Source organism: Diabrotica virgifera, chromosome 10, assembly GCF_917563875.1.
Source record: "Diabrotica virgifera virgifera chromosome 10, PGI_DIABVI_V3a".
Classification (NCBI taxonomy): Eukaryota; Metazoa; Arthropoda; class Insecta; order Coleoptera; family Chrysomelidae; genus Diabrotica; species Diabrotica virgifera.
In genome coordinates, this window is record NC_065452.1 from 63,005,402 (window position 1) to 63,022,794 (window position 17,393).

General features: G+C 31.6%; 1 protein-coding gene across 3 annotated transcripts in view; it reads left to right on the top strand.

Moving 5' to 3' along the window:
* The first annotated feature begins 225 nt into the window (after positions 1–225).
* LOC114344998 (tyrosine-protein phosphatase 99A-like) overlaps positions 226–17,393 on the top strand; it is a 67,899-nt gene continuing 50,731 nt past the window's right edge. For 2 of the 3 annotated variants that reach the window (XM_028295818.2, XM_028295816.2), the window contains exons 1-4: positions 226–804; positions 6,761–7,038; positions 11,050–11,309; positions 13,400–13,683. In XM_028295818.2, coding sequence (XP_028151619.2) covers positions 423–804; positions 6,761–7,038; positions 11,050–11,309; positions 13,400–13,683 — 1,204 coding nt within the window. In that variant the 5' untranslated portion in view covers positions 226–422. The remainder of the gene's footprint in view (positions 805–6,760; positions 7,039–11,049; positions 11,310–13,399; positions 13,684–17,393) is intronic. The other variant, XM_028295819.2, reaches the window with a different exon arrangement.

Below are 17,393 nucleotides of genomic sequence, written 5' to 3' on the forward strand. Positions count from 1 at the left end.
TGCATGTCATGATCTAAGAAAAATACTCCTAATAAAAACAAAAATAAAACTCCCTGCTACTATAAAATAGTGTATAGTTTATAGTAACTGTGCTAATAAACAGCTGATTGTAGAATGACGTCATAAGTTTAGATCAATAGACAATGCTCCTGAAAAGATGTAAATTCGGCAACATTGTGCCTGTCTCATGGCTCCCTTTTCCTTCCCCTTCCCCCGCCCACTTTGATGTGTTCAATCAAGGATTGTTGGGTGGTGTTCTACATAATAAACATTGCTATTGTTTCCTGTGCGGTTTTAATTGATAAATTAATATGCGGTCGTAGTTATTCAAAACAAATACTGTTTTAAAATGTGTCGGCCACAAAATCATAGTGTAAAATGATCGAGACCTAAAATTTAACGATCCCGGTGTAGTATCAGAAATGGTAGTAATGGGGATGGGCTTTATCTTTGTTTATATTGTATTTTCTATTTGCAATATAAATAGTCAAGAATCCACTACGGATTACCCGACAACATCAAACTATGAATTGGAATTAAAAAATAATTGTGTATTCAAAGATTCAGATACAAATACATCTAAACTCGATAATGTTACTGTTCTAGCACCTGAAGGGCCTGAAAATTTAACAGTTTTGGACATTACTCCCAACAGTCTCTATTTGCAATGGTGTAACCCTTACAAAAGGAATGGGATTATTGAGGGATATAGGTTATACTATGTATTTCATAACTGTACCAACTACAAAGAGGATAAAATACCATTTGCTGAGCCATATATTCGATATAATCTTACTAAACTAGGTAAGTCTTTATGTTATTTAGATATATGTAGCTTTGTTTGGAAATGTTTTTTAATTTTCAATTAAGCAATATTAGCTTAGTAATATTGACTTATAAATAGGTGCAATAGACTTACTGTAATAATTGTTGTTATTCAGATCTGAAGTCATTCTTAAATCAGTAGTATTTATACATGAAATTTGTTTCCAACATCTTACAGATATATTGCTTCATTAAAATAGATACTGCTGATTCTACAACTTCAAACTTTGATAAAATTATGACTAAACAACTCTATTAGGCTATGCCAATATCTTTATTAAATGAAGCGATTCCAATATAAACAAAATAAGTTTTCGTAAACAGTATAATACAAATATTTTGTGATGCAAATCTAAAAGCGTTAAATAGAAACTTATGAAATATACAGAAAAATAAGTTAAAGGATGCACACAGTTGATTTTTTGAATGGGCCTTTTGGTTTGGAATTCAAATGTTTCTCTTTCGGAGATTTTTTGTCAATGTCTCATCTATCTTTTCTCTTTCGTAAGGATGTAATGGCATCATGTAATTTGTTTGACTATTTCTGTCCAATTATCTCTCTCCTGTGTGTGTTGTTTTGCTTTGGAGAATGAATAACCAGTCATGTCCTTTTGGTCTGACCATCATACTGGAGATCTTTTGCTCTCTACTGCCTCTACATTGCCTTCAACTGTCATGTGCTCTATGCCTTCTCTTCTTCTTGTTATATGTCCGAAATCTTAGTAGATTTTGATTGATAGTTGAGGTGAATCTAGTTTTTATGTAAAGTTCTGCTAGTATTGAATTATTTGTACAATGTACGGGTCCATGGTATGCACAACATTCTACAGTAGACCCACATTTCAAATGCCATTATATGCTTTAAATCGGCTTTTTTGATGGTCCAAGTCTCTGAAGCGTAGGTGGGTTTAGGAAATATTAATGCTCGAACAAGATAAACAATTACTATGCTTATTTTTGCATTTCCCACTCTACTCTATTCAAGTCTCAGTCTGTCTTAAATTCAGTATTAAAGGTTGTTTTCGTGCATCCCTTCTGGTAGGGATCTAGAGGTAGAGGAGTATCACCGAGCCACAAGCCCTTTTTTTGCTATACTGCTCGACCATAGGCTGATCAGACACCAACTTATTCTAGTCTAAGTTGCAGATTCATTTAGAAATTAAATTAGCTTTTTTATTTTTCTATATACCTGGCCAGGATGTAGCAAAATGTGAGTTGGCCCCCCTGTCCCACTTGGCTATCTAACTGACTTTTCGAGAATTTTCCTTTATTAAAAATGAAATTTATTCTGAACAATCAGGAAAATTTTGAATGACTCATTCAATTCCACTTGGTACTAGGTTCTGATTCATTCCAGTTTAATAATAGATTCAAAGATTCAAAAATTTATTGACTACGTTTACAAAAAATTTTTTTGAATTGTAGCAAGTCAATTTGATATATATAAAATACATGAGATAATGTGTACATATATACAATATAACATATAGAAATATAATTACATTCACACACATTTACAAAATATGACATTGGAAAATATAGTGAGTAATATTCATGTCCATGATACTGCTTTAAAATGATCGAAATATTCACTAACAGAGTAATAGGTATATTCCTCATCAATGTTGCATAAATTACTAATACAATAAGAATGTAAAAATGCTTTTTTTATGAACACTGATATACAGAAAATTAATTTTTAACCTATACCAATAATAGTAACTGCTTTAAATTATTCATTAGTAAAAACCAATCAAATCACAGAGGTGCTTGATGGGATAACCCAATGTTTTCAAATCTGGTACTGTGGTATAGTGTGTTTCAAGATATTTTAGAAAACGGTATCTTAATCCTATTACAAAGTCATTTGTATTTGAGTACGTTAAATTTGAGAGATGACATTCGATGAGATTCAAGACATACTAAATAGCATGTATAATAATTAAAAGTACAATAGATTAAAATGTACACATATGTCCAAAAGTTTGGAATATTGGAATATTTCGCCTTTTTATTGATTTTTATATATAAACTTTTCTGAATAGTTAAACATCATTTTGTTTCAATTCTTAACAATACTAAATAAATCTCAAAACTAGATAAACGATATGCGAAAAAAATGATTTATTCTCTTGGAGTGAAAAACTTAGAAAGTACAACTTACATTTAAAAATAAATTAGTAAGGAAAAAAATAATTTTTAATAAAACTAATAATTAGTATTTCCTCCATTGGCCTGTATGCATGCCTGTAAGCGATTTGGCATGCTGCCGATTAACTGGTCGAGCTGGGCTTGCGGAATTCTCTCCTATTCTTCACAAGCAGCATCTTTTAGTTCGCGAAGTATAATAGGGGGATTGTTTCGCTTTTTGATGCGTGTCTTGAGAATGTCCCAAGCATGTTCAATAACGTTCATATCGGGGGAATTCGAGGGCCACTGTAATGTAGATATTCCTTCTTCTTCCAGAAAATTTCTTCTTCCATGCATAAATACAAATTCATCACCTACTGCCCCTCGGAATAGACGTACGGCAGGATTTAAAACTTCCTCGATATACCCAGCACCAGTGACACTTCTCTCCAGAACCATCAGTGGCGTCCGTGTACCACTCATAATACCACCCCAAACCATAATACTACCTTCAAACGGGACACGCGGTTGGGCTGTTTCTAGTCGGGCTTGTCGTCCCGGGGCCCTCCAAACCAGTATTCTTCGCGAATCAGATACCAAGCCAATTTTTGACTCATCAGAGAACATCACGTTATTCCAGTTAGGACCGTGTTGCACCATTTCTCTGGCCCATTGCAACCTTACTATTTTGTGTTGGTAGGTTAGTTTAGGAACATGTAAGGGCCTTCTACGATACAAATTTACCGCATTTAGTCGGTGTGTTATTGTTTGCTGTGAAATATTCAGTCCTTGCAGCCTAGAAATTTCTCTGGATATACCACTTGTGGATTCCAGCCGATTTCTTCGAGCTATCAATGTTATCTGCCGATCTTGTGCCGCTGTTGTACATTGACTTCTACCACTTCTGGATGATCCTTGACGTCATTTGTCTCTTGGATTTTTTTTTTAATTTTAGATACAGCACTCTGAGTAACATCAACAATATTCGCGATATCACTTTGACTAAAGCCCTGTTGCAACAAAGTAATTACTCTAGATCTGTCAAAGTGAGATATCACATTTCTAGGCATTTTTAAATGGCTCAATTTAAATTTAAACACAGACTGAAATAATGCGTAAATACGCTAATCAATTGGATGTGACCAAAATGGGCAAAATGAATATCAACAACAGTTTTGAAACCACCATAGGCGTAGATATATTATTTGTACGTATTCCAAACTTTTGGACATGTGTGTATTATTTTCTACCTGGGCCAAAAACTTAACTACATTAGTCAAATACAAATTACACTTTAATAAGTTTAAGATTAATGTTTTCTAAAATATTTTGTTACATACTATACTCTGTTACTATTTCCCAAACAATTGGCTTAATATTTGTAGTAGCAAAAATCATTACTGAATAAATAAAGAGATATGAATCTAAACTGACATTATAAAACAATTTTGTATATTATAACTACATACTCAATAGAAAGACAACTTGTTTCAGTCAAAGTCAAACAAATACTAACATATAAATGAATTTTGTGCATATGATACATGAAGGCGTCATCAGTATTCAAAGAGTTAAGCTTAGCTGGGATGTATGTATATGTTCCATGTATGCCAAACCCGATGTCAGGATAAACTAGTTTAGCCTAGGCCACACTAGTTTATCCTGACATTAATATGGACACTGCCGGATACAGCCTAGTATAAACATTATAGTATACCTAAAAAGCCAAAATAAATAGATATTTAAAGTGAATAAAATATTCTGTAATTGGATAATAATCATTTTTATTAAAAACATTTATAATTCGCCGGTAAAACTAATGGATAATTAGTAATACAAACAATCATATTATAAAAGATAATCAGTGTTTTTTTATAAAAGCAATAATTATTATACCTCAATTATAAAAATTATTATTTATTTTTCTATGGAGTGCTTTGGTGACACTTAAAATTGCGAAATATCTTTGCCTTCTTCCAATTGCATCTGTTTGTGGAACACTTGCAACGAGTTACAAATGCAGAAGTGTTAAGAAGGCTACAAAAAGATTGCGAGGTGATAAAGAACGCCAAAACAAGAAATCTGGAATATTTAGGCCACATTACCAGAGGTGTGAAATATGAGATATTAAGGCTTATAGTGCAAGGTAAAACTAAGGGTAAAAGATCCATAGGTAGAAGAAGAATTTCCTGGCTGAGAAACCTAAGAGGGTGGTATATTTACAGCTCAGTAGATCTTTTCAGAGCATCTGTCAATAAGGTATGGATAGTGTGGTCATAGCCAACCTCCATAGAAGGAACTACGAGATGAATTTAGAAGTGGAACACTTTTTGTTGCAGCTGCATTTGGTAATTTTTTTTCAGATCAGAATTCGACATTTGCCATCAAACTTTTTGAGAGGTAACATATAAACTAAGCTTCTAAAATAACGTTAAGAGTTGCAGATACGAGAGATTCAGTTGGATCAGGACAAGGTTTTGTCAGCAAAGCACTCCATGGAAAAATAAATCATAATTTTTGTAATTGAGGAATCATTATGGCTTTTATAAAAGAAAACACTGATAATTTTTTTTAATATGATTGTTTGTATTGTCTATAGTTCATTAGTTTTAACGACGAATCATTGTTTTAATTAAAAATGTTTATTTTCCAATTAGAGAGTATTTTATTCAGTTTATATATTTATTTTGGCTTTGTAGGTATCTATGTTTATACTAGGCTGTAATAGTTTGGCCTAGGCTAAACTAGTTTATACTATCGTGCTTAGGCCAAACTAGTTTATCCTGCCACGTTCAGGACAAACTAGTTTGGCCTAGGTGAAACTAGTTTATACTAATGCGTTCAGGACAAACTAGTTTGGCCTAGGCCAAACTAGTTTATCCTGAAATTGGGTTTGGCCGGTAACATATATATCAACAGAGTGGGAGGAACTTGAGTTGAGATATAAAAGGATGTTTTAATTACAGTGGAACCCCGATAACCCGGAAGTCCTGCTAACCCGGACCGATTTTCATCAGACAAAACAAACATTTTTTCACTCTGATTGAGTTTTTTACCAACAAATAAACAATACTGTATAAAAGTGTATGTAATTTAGATGTACTGTTCTTAGGTATCTCATGTTTTTACAATTATAATGGAGTTTATGTATAAATATTACAGTGTTTTATCAATTTTTACCATATTCTCCAGCTAACCCGGATTTTCGATAACCTGGATCGGCCGCGGTCCCAATTAATCCGACTTATCGAGGTTCCACTGTAATTAGATGAGGCTGGCCCGTGGTATTCAATTACGGGTTTCCATCAAAAATAGGTAGTAGCAATAATATTTGGAAATAAATTAGTGATGAGTGTAATGGATATCTGTTAATATAAGAAATACTGACCTCAATATGGATATAAATTGAAACACAAGTTATCCAAAAGTTTGTAAGGAAGCATTAAAAAAGATTCCATCCAAAAAGGTTTACATCAACATGCTCATGATCCAACTTCTTGACAATTCTGAACTAATGAAAGGACTTTACAAAAAAGTCGTAGTAGTAGTAATTTTAGTTAGTTTTGTGTTATAAATGAAAATAAGGGCACATTTTTTAACAATAGTATTTAATGTTACTTTAAAATAAAACAAACTAAAGAACTCTAAGTTTAAGGACATCATGGCACATTTTTTAACAATAGTATTTAATGTTACTTTAAAATAAAACAAACTAAAGAACTCTAAGTTTAAGGACATCATTAATGTACTTTATACTTTTTTTATAATCTCATCTGTAAACATAAAAATTTTAATCTTTTTTTAGAACCACTGACTGAATACCAGATTTATGTGAAAGCTTTCACAAAGAAATTTGAAGGTAGCCGTTCGAAGGTTTTAATAACTACTACAGATATTGGTGGACCAAGTGCTCCGAAAATCCTTAAGTTACAATGTCAAGCAAACGAAACTCTCTTTGTACACTGGGAACGACCTTCAAGCTATTACTATTCCATAGATTTTTATTATGTATTCATAAATTTGGGAACTGCTATCTATGACAAACTTAATATGCCGACCAAAACTGATCATTTGGATACTGCAGTAAGTACCAACTAGCATCTTTTTTCATTCTAACCCAGTCCTGTTTGAGGGACATACACACACACACACACAATATTCAATACTTCTTTATCAAGTACAAATTTCACTGACATTATTCTATCACTCATTCTTACAACTTCTAATATTGTATCTTTTACTTCACCACAATCCGCTATCCAAATTTATCTGTCTCACTGCATAATTTTTAATACAGTAGACTCTCTCTATAATGAACACGGTTTATAACGAGGTACACTAGATGTCCCATGAAATTCCTATTGAACTGTAACACCTCTATAACGAGGCATATTGGTTATAATGAGGAAAAATGAAATCGTAGAATATGTATATTTACCTGTTTTTAGTGCTGTAATGGCTATAAATAAATACCTCAACTGACTGTGTCGACACATTCATCTATGTTGTTATCGAGGATAGTGCTGTAATAAAATCCACCGCCTAATAAACCTCTTTTTGTTCTGTTTATCTATGGACCGATATTGAATATTCTAAGAAAATTTACAATTTATGTTGGCGAAGCGTTATTGTTGAGGAAACAATATTTAGCATATATTGCTCCGAATGGCTTCACTATAGGAAGTTAATGTTTTAGAAAACTATATATTCATGAAAATTATGTTAGAAGTTTAGTTTAAATTATAAATCATTGTTGTTGGCGCTTGGTGTTCTTGTTAATAGATGTCGTTGGAGTCGTTCTGGGGCTTAGATATTTTTAGAATATTCAATATACTCCAGTAGAAATCGGTTGGTGGTAATTTCTTAATATTCTCGAATTTGTCGCTTGGTTCCTTTTCGAATAACTCTATCCATGTATGCACAATATTATTGTGTATACATAATTACTCCTCTATTTCAGTTCTCGTTATATAGAGAGTCTACTGTACATGGATTAGATAAATACTTTCAGTGTATTATATTTTGTTTTAAATTCAATGGTTAAGCTAATATCATACCTTTTTGGATGTTAATTAGATTAGACTATTTAATAATTATTATTTATCCTTTTAACTCCTTTTCTAAGTATTCTTACAATAATATTTTTAGCCTAGTTGATATGCTTTATGTATGAATCTTCTAAAAATCTCTTGATTATAATTTTAAATATTTGTTTAAAAATTCTGCACTAATTTGGTCATATACTTTTTGTTCTTTGATTTAAACCAATACTGAATTCAAATTTTGTCTTCCATACAACTTTTTAACAATACAGTAGAACCCCAATTATCTGGGCTGCAGATTATCAGTGCTATGATTTTCTATTACTTAAATTGCATGACAGAAACTCTATATGCCGAGGGGGAGACTCATAATGAAAGATTTATTTTTCTGTTTATTTATTTATTTTACAGGCAAGCCCAATTCTGTAAAAATAAAGAAATTTCATTTTCCAATAGATTATAAATAATATTACATAAATATATACAGGGTGTCTCCGAAAATAGTGCGTTCCTTTAAGGTATGGATATAATACACAATGTAGAACAAAAAAGTCCTATAACATTTTTTTCTAAAGTTAACTGTTTCCAAAAAAAATTACATTGTTCGCCATATAAGCAAACTTTTTTCATAAAATTAACTAATTTGGCATCACTGTACAAGGACTGTTTGTGATTTAGTTTATTGACACCACAAAATGTAGGTCAGACTGGTACACCTGCAAAATAATTGTACCACCCCATGTAAAAATCCAACAAAACAAGAATTTGTTTGTTTGTTTAGGATGAAGATAGGGTTAAATGTAAATATTTATGGCTAAAATGCTGCAACTATTTTTGAATTGTGATTGTCTATGTTTAGATTTTTGTATACATAGTTGTCAGATTTAAGTTTGCATACCAAAATGTATTTTGGTTTTTTAGCCAAACGGTTGCATTTAGAAAAAAATGTTATAAGACTTTTTTGCTCTACATGGTGCCTTCTACCTATACCTTTAAGGAACGCACTATTTTCGGGGACACCCTGTAGTATACAGATGAAAACAACAACAAAAACAAATAAGAGACAAAAAACAAGTAAAATCCTTTAAAAAAGGTATATTTATTAAAATTCCCTAAAAAGGGCTACATCACAGAACTAGTTTTCGATCTGATAACAGATCATCATCAGTGCTGACAAGATGCTGACATGTTAACCACCAAAATACAAAAATATTTGGGTAAAAACCCTTTAAATTTGATCCGTCATGGAAACATTGACTATAATAATTATGAAATTAAACATGGATGCACAAAACATCACATGTATTATGCCCAGGGTACCATCTGACCCCAAATTGAGATGTTCACATGTTGAATGGTTATTGGCAACAATATACAGATGTTTCAGTCATATATTAAACCCTTGTAAATTGCTTTTAAAACTACTGATGGAGTTGTCAAACAGTTGTAGGTAAATCATAAAGGGGGTTAGCTAGATTCAAGACTCTGGGTATGACTGAAAAAAGTGAACAATTAAATAAATCATAAAAGGGTAAATAAAATGTGTGCCCTTGTCTAGTGGAGCGAGGTGGTACAAACACTCCAATCTTATTAAGAAGTTGAGAACAACATATTGAATATAGCATTTAAGATATTGAATAGTAGTAAAAGGTCTTTTGAGAGACTAGCTCGCAAGAGAAGGGCTTGCAGTTGATGTTGCCATACAGTGTAATCCTGATACATATGAAGCTTAAAAGCAATATATCGGAAGAAAGTATTTTGAACTTGTTCAAGTTCCTAATGTAGACCAAATAGTGTGGGGACCACACTGAAGAGCAATACTAGAGGTGAGATCTGACCAAGTAAAAGTAAAGAACCCTAATACTGGATAAGTCTGTAAAGTCACGAGTTGTTCTTTTTATGAAACCCAACATTTTCATAGATGTTTGAATAACATTGATGATAATATGAGTATTGAAACAAAGAGAATTATGATATTATTAAGATTATTTATTTACAGTATTGAGCAATTGGCCATCAATGTAATAGTTTGATAATATAGGGTGGTGAGTACAGTTAAAGTTAATTACATGACATTTGCTGGAAGTAAGGTTCATACCGGAAAGTGAACACCATACAGAGAGGTTAGTCAGTTTTAATTGCAATATGGCAGCATCATAATGATTTTTTATAATTTTAAAGCACTTTCAATTATCAGCAAATAGTAAGGCGTGATCACAAAAAATCACAATCGTGAAAACAGTTGATAATATCATTAATAAATAGATTAAAGAGTAATGGACCCAAGTGGGACCCCTGTGGTACACCTGACTTAACCGAAAAAGTCTTTTAGTAGAACTGGCTCACTCAAACCTGTTGAATTCTTTCAGTTAAATAACTATTTCACCACTGCAACAAAGATCCACTTATGCCATATGAGCTTGGAAAAGTCAGTATAAATTGAATCCACTTGAAGTCCCTCTTCCAAGGCTTCAGACATAAAATCGACATAGGTCAACAAACTCAATTCTGCAGATTTACCTGTAGTAAAACCGACTTACTGAGAGTTTAGGATCCCAGAACTATCTAAGAATAGATATAGGACGGTAACTACTAATGGTAGATTTATTGCCAAATTTATATATTGGTGTGACAAAAAGAAAGTTTCCAAAAGTCTGGAAATTGACCTACATCCAAAGATTTATTAAATATATGAAACAAAGGTCGCGATAGTATAAAACTGAATTCCTTAAGAAAATTAGGTGGTATACTATCAGGCCCAGAACCCTTATTGACACCTAATGATGAAAGCTTTTCGTAAATTTTGTAAATCTGGATACGATATGACGATATACTAAGTTTAGACTATTATCTTTTTATGGTAGGTACATATGTACATATATACGTACATATGAATTTTATATAAGAAATAAATATTCGGATTATCCGTGCCACATCCGATCCCTAGGAGCACGGATAATCGGGGTTCTACTGTATAATATGATTCATTAATTATACATTATTTAAGCATTGGTCATGGTGATTTATTGATTCCAGTTTTGTATATTCGAAGTATTTTCAGATAACTCATAAAGTGCCTGCAAATGCCATCTACAGTGTTCAGATCCAAGCTCTCACCAGAAGCAACTTGACAAAAAGACTTATTAGGGGAGAAATATCTCTTCCACGTACTATCGAAATCACTAAAAACTGTGATAAGGTTGCTGATTATTTAGCTGATGCTACAAGTGAACTGGGATACGGTATCCTTGCAGGAGTTCTTTGTGCATCCTCAGCACTTATAGTAGCCGGATTAGCATTTTTAATATATAGGTAAGCTTCATAGTTCTTTATCAAATAAATTAACTTATTAGATTTATAGTTATAATAGGTACTTTAGTTACATATTTGCAGTGAATAAATGTTTTATCACAATCAAACGTAATAAATATTTTATTTGTAGTTTAATTTCATCACCATCAATAATACTCAGCCCTAGTGGAACATCGACCTCCCCTAGGCTATTTCTCCAGTCGTTTTTGTCTATTGCTTACCATTGCCAATTTACCACGCCAGTCTTGCTCTAGACATTCCTTCATCTGAGTCTTTGCCTGATCCTACCCATATTTTCCACAGATGTCGACCATAGGTCTTGTTTTGGAGCATAATTTTCATAAGTTCTGTGTGTTCTTAAATAATCCACTATCGATATCAATAGTTTTCGAAATATTGCATCCTAAAGGGTCGTTTTCACGCTACGTCTTATTGTACGTTTTGTGTGTCATGCAAAACGTATGACAAAACGTACGTTTTGTCAAGTGTATAGATACATATTAACGTTTTTCAAACAATGTGTTCAATTTTCGCAACAAAACAATCGCGTGACTACTCATGTGGTTATGCTACTCATCGAGGTCTATTCTATTACCACATGTTCACTTGGAGGAACTGTTTGTCTCTGCGAGTTTGCACTCTGAAAGAATGCTATATATTTGGTACAGTTTATCTTCCTCCTAATTCAGCCTTAATATCCTATGAGAATCATTGTATTAGTGTAGGATCTGTCTGTAACAACTTTCCCGAACACAAGTTCATTCTAACAGGAGACTACAATCTGCCAAATAGCGAATGGTTCCATGATAAAAGAGGTGTCTTTAGTAATAATAGTAACACTGCTACTGATACTTTAGTTGATACTTTTGAATTTTATAACCTATTTCAGCTAACTCAAATCACGAATTGCAACGGAGTTTTACTTGACCTAGTTTTTGCAAATGATAACGAAAATGTAACAGCTGAAATTGCTAACGACTATTTATTGCCTTGTGATCGTTATCATCCTGCGTTATCTATTTATTTAGCTATTAACGATAATATGCCTGAGTTTCAATATGATAGTTTTGCGATCAATTTTAGGAGAGGAGACTATGTTGCTCTTAATATGTATCTTGCTAGTATCTCCTGGGAGAATAGTTTAAGTATTTGCAGATATATTAACAAAACCACGGAACTGTTCTACTTCATATTGCAGTTTGGTATCAATTGTTCAATACCGTGTATAAAATCAAAAAATCCCAAATTTCCTCGTTGGATAACTAATGACCCAAAATCATTAATATTTAGGAAAAAATTGTTCATAAGATATATAAACAAACAAATTCTTGGGACGATTATCTACTTTTCTCTTCCTTGAGAACCAAATGCAAAAAATTAAGCAGGTCATGTAAATGGAAATAAAATAGACTTCGTTTGTTGCTGTGCGCTTCAGAAAATATTTGTAAACAGTGTGTAAAAAATTTTTGTAATTTAGGTGATTTATATTAATTTGTTATGTGCTTTATCTTATTTTAATATTTGTTTTTCTAAATGGCAGCATCGCCAGTTTTTGTCATAGGTCCATGTGTCATATTTACTATATTTTTATGTTTAATGTATCACTAGATAATAATTGTAATATTTTATGTATATATTTAATTTTGTGGTATCCCGTCAATAAATAAATAAATAAGCTAACTTCCATGTCCCTAATATCAGATGATTTTAATACAAATACAAGGTAGAGAATTAGATGGGAACAAAGCATAGAACCATCCATTCATACAGTACTTTATCCTAGTCAACTAGTTCAAAGATTATGAATAATTGTAAGACAAAAGTGGACAATAAAATAATTGAATATGTGCCAAAATTATCAGGTAGACCTGCAGAGTAAACAAGAAATTGCTATTACATATTAGCAGAACAAAAAATTGAAGAATTTGATAGCGGAATATAATATTGTCTAGCGATATAAACCATGGCTGCATTTTTAGAATAATAACCTTTTCAGTGTTACAATAAAATAACATGATAAAAATATTCTTGTGTCATCTAGATCTTCTTGTGTATATTATCTTTGTTTTGATTAAAATATTTGATTTTAGAAAATGTTTTCGTCCGCCATATTACTACTTAGATAATGTACAACGTACTGCTGCATCACTTGATTGGAATGTCATCCCAGAACCTGTAAACGATTCCCCTGGGCGGCCTATCCCAGTTACTCTTTTTGCTCGACATGTACAAGAACTTCATGCCGATGGCGACATTGGATTCAGCAAAGAATACGATACTATTCAAAACGAAACTAATAACGATGATAACCCATCTGAACAATCTCAACACCCAGACAACAAACCAAAAAATAGATATCTTAACATCATTGCATGTAAGTATATTATTTTAACTCAGCTATAATATATCAATCAAAATATAATAACCATACATTATATGAGCAGATATTGCACAGAGTGGTATTACACATCATAAAAAGCTGGCCAAAACCAAAATTTCAAAAATTAGCATTTTAGGTTGATTCATGTCCTTAAAGCAATTAGTTATATGTGAAGTAGTCTGACACTATCCCGTCCCCAAATAACCCAACCAAAGAAATTTGACAGCTGTCCCTTTGTAACACATTTTTCCTGCGTTTAGTTGTGAGATTTTACACTTTTTGTATGATTTGCGATTTCTTTATTCTCATAATTGAAGTGGTTTTGTGAAAGGGGGCAATTACGAATATGCCAGGGGAACGTAAATACTCAATATTGAACCATTTTTTTAATATGTATAAACATTTTCAATTTCTTTGCAACACGAAAATGCCGCAGCTGCATAATACTCTGGTTAAATCGGAGAGTGCAGGAAGAGTCTATACCGGTTTCGGAGGTTGTTTTCTCCTCATCAGTAGTCCCGGGAGTCATCAGTAGTCCATCATTGAAAATCTCTGGAGGTTGTAACCAAAGAAAGTATTCCACCTGTTGTCAATCTGGTGGTATGGGAACTATATTTATTGTCATTTTCTGTGCTACTTCGATTGATAACTTACTTCATTTTTTTAATCTTACCCTTCTAGAACTCTATTCAAAATAAATCCAATTTTTTGTATAATATTCAATATAACGAATTTTTTTAGTTACTTTCTGCTCATCGATACTGCATAAGGGCGCTTCCATAGTGCACGCTGGTTTTAGAGTCAGAAATCCATCCGCTGTAACCAGCGTGCACTATGAACACTCCCTAAGAGTTATTTAATAATTAAGATTAGACGATCTAATTTCATAAACAGTTTTCACAAAGTTTTCACAAAATTAAACAAAAGCGAGAATATTGTGAGTAGTACAAAGTGATTTATGAATTTGTTATTAAACCCCATACATCCAAGATACAAAATTATTAAAAAATAGAACACTTATGTTTTTTGACCCACACTTTGAATTTAAAATACCTTGAACCTTCTAGCAGTTCCGTTTATATCGGAAGTAACCATTATCTTGGTTAATTTTAACTTTCAATTATTTTTTAAAGAAGAAAAAGACGGTTTTTGCTTGATTTCTCAAAATCCACTCTGGGACGCAATCGGCGACATCTCTTAAACAAACTGAAAAGTCTCAGATACAGAATCCACCATTATAATAAAAATTAAAATGATAGATAATTATTTAAATCTGAAACTTTTCTCGATGGAAATTCTTTCTGGCACATCCTTAATCTGTGACTTACAATTTATAAGACAACAGACGACGAATATAGAGAATGAAGAGGACTCTACTATATGCAGTCACATTCCGTTTTCTTTATAATTTCACTTAAATAGGTGGTTTGGCTTGGTTTTCCTTCGGAGGTGTGCACGCTAGCTCTGCTGAAGAAGTCTGGTAAGACCGAAACAGCTGTCCAGGGATTGTGCATCCCTATGAATCGAAAGCAAGCAAAAACCGTATTTTTCTTTTCTATCTTTACTCAGATTTGATTACTAGGAAATTTCTTTTTGTCCTTTTCCTAGACGAATGAAAACGGAATGTGACTGCATATAGTAGAGTCCTTTTCGTTCTCTATATGCGTTGTCTGTTGTCTTATAAATTGTAGAAGTCACAGATTAAGGATGTACCAGAAAAAATTTCCATCGAGAAAAGTTTCAGATTTAAATAATTATTTACCATTTTAATTTTTATTATGATGGTGGATTCTGTATCTGAGACTTTTCAGTTTAATTATTTTAAAATTATTTTTTTGCATAATATATTCTTTAATTCGCATTCATTCCTATACCTATTTTGCCTATTTATAATTAAAGGAAAGGTATTTATACAGTATGTCCCTGTAAGTTGTATCCATATGGAAAACTTTTTTATTATTAATTTTACGAAAAAAAGTTATTCTTTATAAAAAGTTATGCATGGTCCAAAACCCAAGATTCAACCATCAGATATCAAATTTTATGAATGTTATACGAGGTATGTCAAAAAGTTTGAATTTCACTCAAGATTAAAGTAGCTTTATTTTTCACAATATTGAAAATTGCTATTATGAAAAGTTGTTTGGAATTAAAAACTATATTCTAATATGCAGTTACATCCTTCTAATTGAAAAAAAATTGTTTTTGAAAATTATGGATAAATAACATTATTTTCAGTTATTTCAATTTTGATACTATACTCTCTATATTCAATTCTAACTCTCTTATTATTAATTTCATGAAAAAAAGTGATTCTTAATTAAAAGTTCTGGATGGTCTAAAACCTAAAATACAACCATCTTATATCAAATTTTATCAATTTTGTACGAGGTATGTCAAAAAAGATAAATTTAGATGAAAAATAAAGTACCTTTATAGTTCAGAATATTTCAATTAGAAGAATGTAATTACATACTGAAACATAGTTTTTAATTCTAAATAACTTTTCATAATAACAATTTTCGATATTGTGAAAAATAAACGTATTTTACTCTTGAGCGAAATTCATATTTTTTGACATACCTCGTATAAAATTTGACATAAGATGGTTGTATTTTAGGTTTTAGACCATGCAGAACTTTTTATTAAGAATCACTTTTTTCGTAAAATTAATCATAAAAGAGTTATCCGAATTGAAATAACTGAAAATAATGTTAGTTATCCTAAATTTATCAAAAAAAAAAAATTCAATTAGAACGATGTAATTGCATACTAGAATATAGTTTTTAATTCCCAACAACTTTTCATAATAGCAATTTTCAATATTGTGAAAAATAAAGCTACTTTACTCTTGAGTGAAATTCAAACTTTTTGACATACCTCGTATAATATTCAAAAAATTTGATATTTGATGGTTAAATCTTAGGTTTTGGACCATACAGAGCTTTTTATGAAGAATAACTTTTTTTCGTAAAATTAATAATAAAAAAGTTTTCCATATGGATACAACTTACAGGGACATACTGTATATACATAGGTATATATTCCTTAAAATCAACCAAAATAATGGTTACTTCCGGTATAAACGGAACTGCAAGAAGATTCAAGGTATTTTCGCTTCAAAATGCAGGCTATTTTTTTCAAATATTTTGTACATTTGAATGGATGGTGTTTAATAACAAATTCATAAATCAGCTTGTACTGCTCACAGTATTTTCTCAGTGTTTATTTAATTTTGTGAAAACCTTGAAAACTGTTTATGAAAGTAGATAGTCTAATCTTTATTATGAAATATTTCATAATATTTATTATGAAATAATGCAGTATCGATGAGTATAGAGTAAATAAAAACATCCGTTTATATTGATAACTGTACAAAGAATTGGATTAATTTTGACTGAAACTCTGGAAGAGTAAAATTTAAAAAAATGGTTCAATATTGAGTGCTTATCTTCGTCTGGCAAATTCATAACTGCCCCTTTCACAAAAATTACTTGAACTATAAAAATAAAGAAATTGCAAATCGTACAATAAAGTATCGTTAAGTCACATATTATCTGGTTTAGGGACAAAAATTGGCGAGAAATGCTAGTTTTTGAAATTTTCGTTTTGGCCAGCTTCTTATGCGAAATGCTTCGTGTTGATCTCCACTATTTGAAATTCGAAATCTATATTATGAAGTGTATGCATGTATTCAGTGTAGA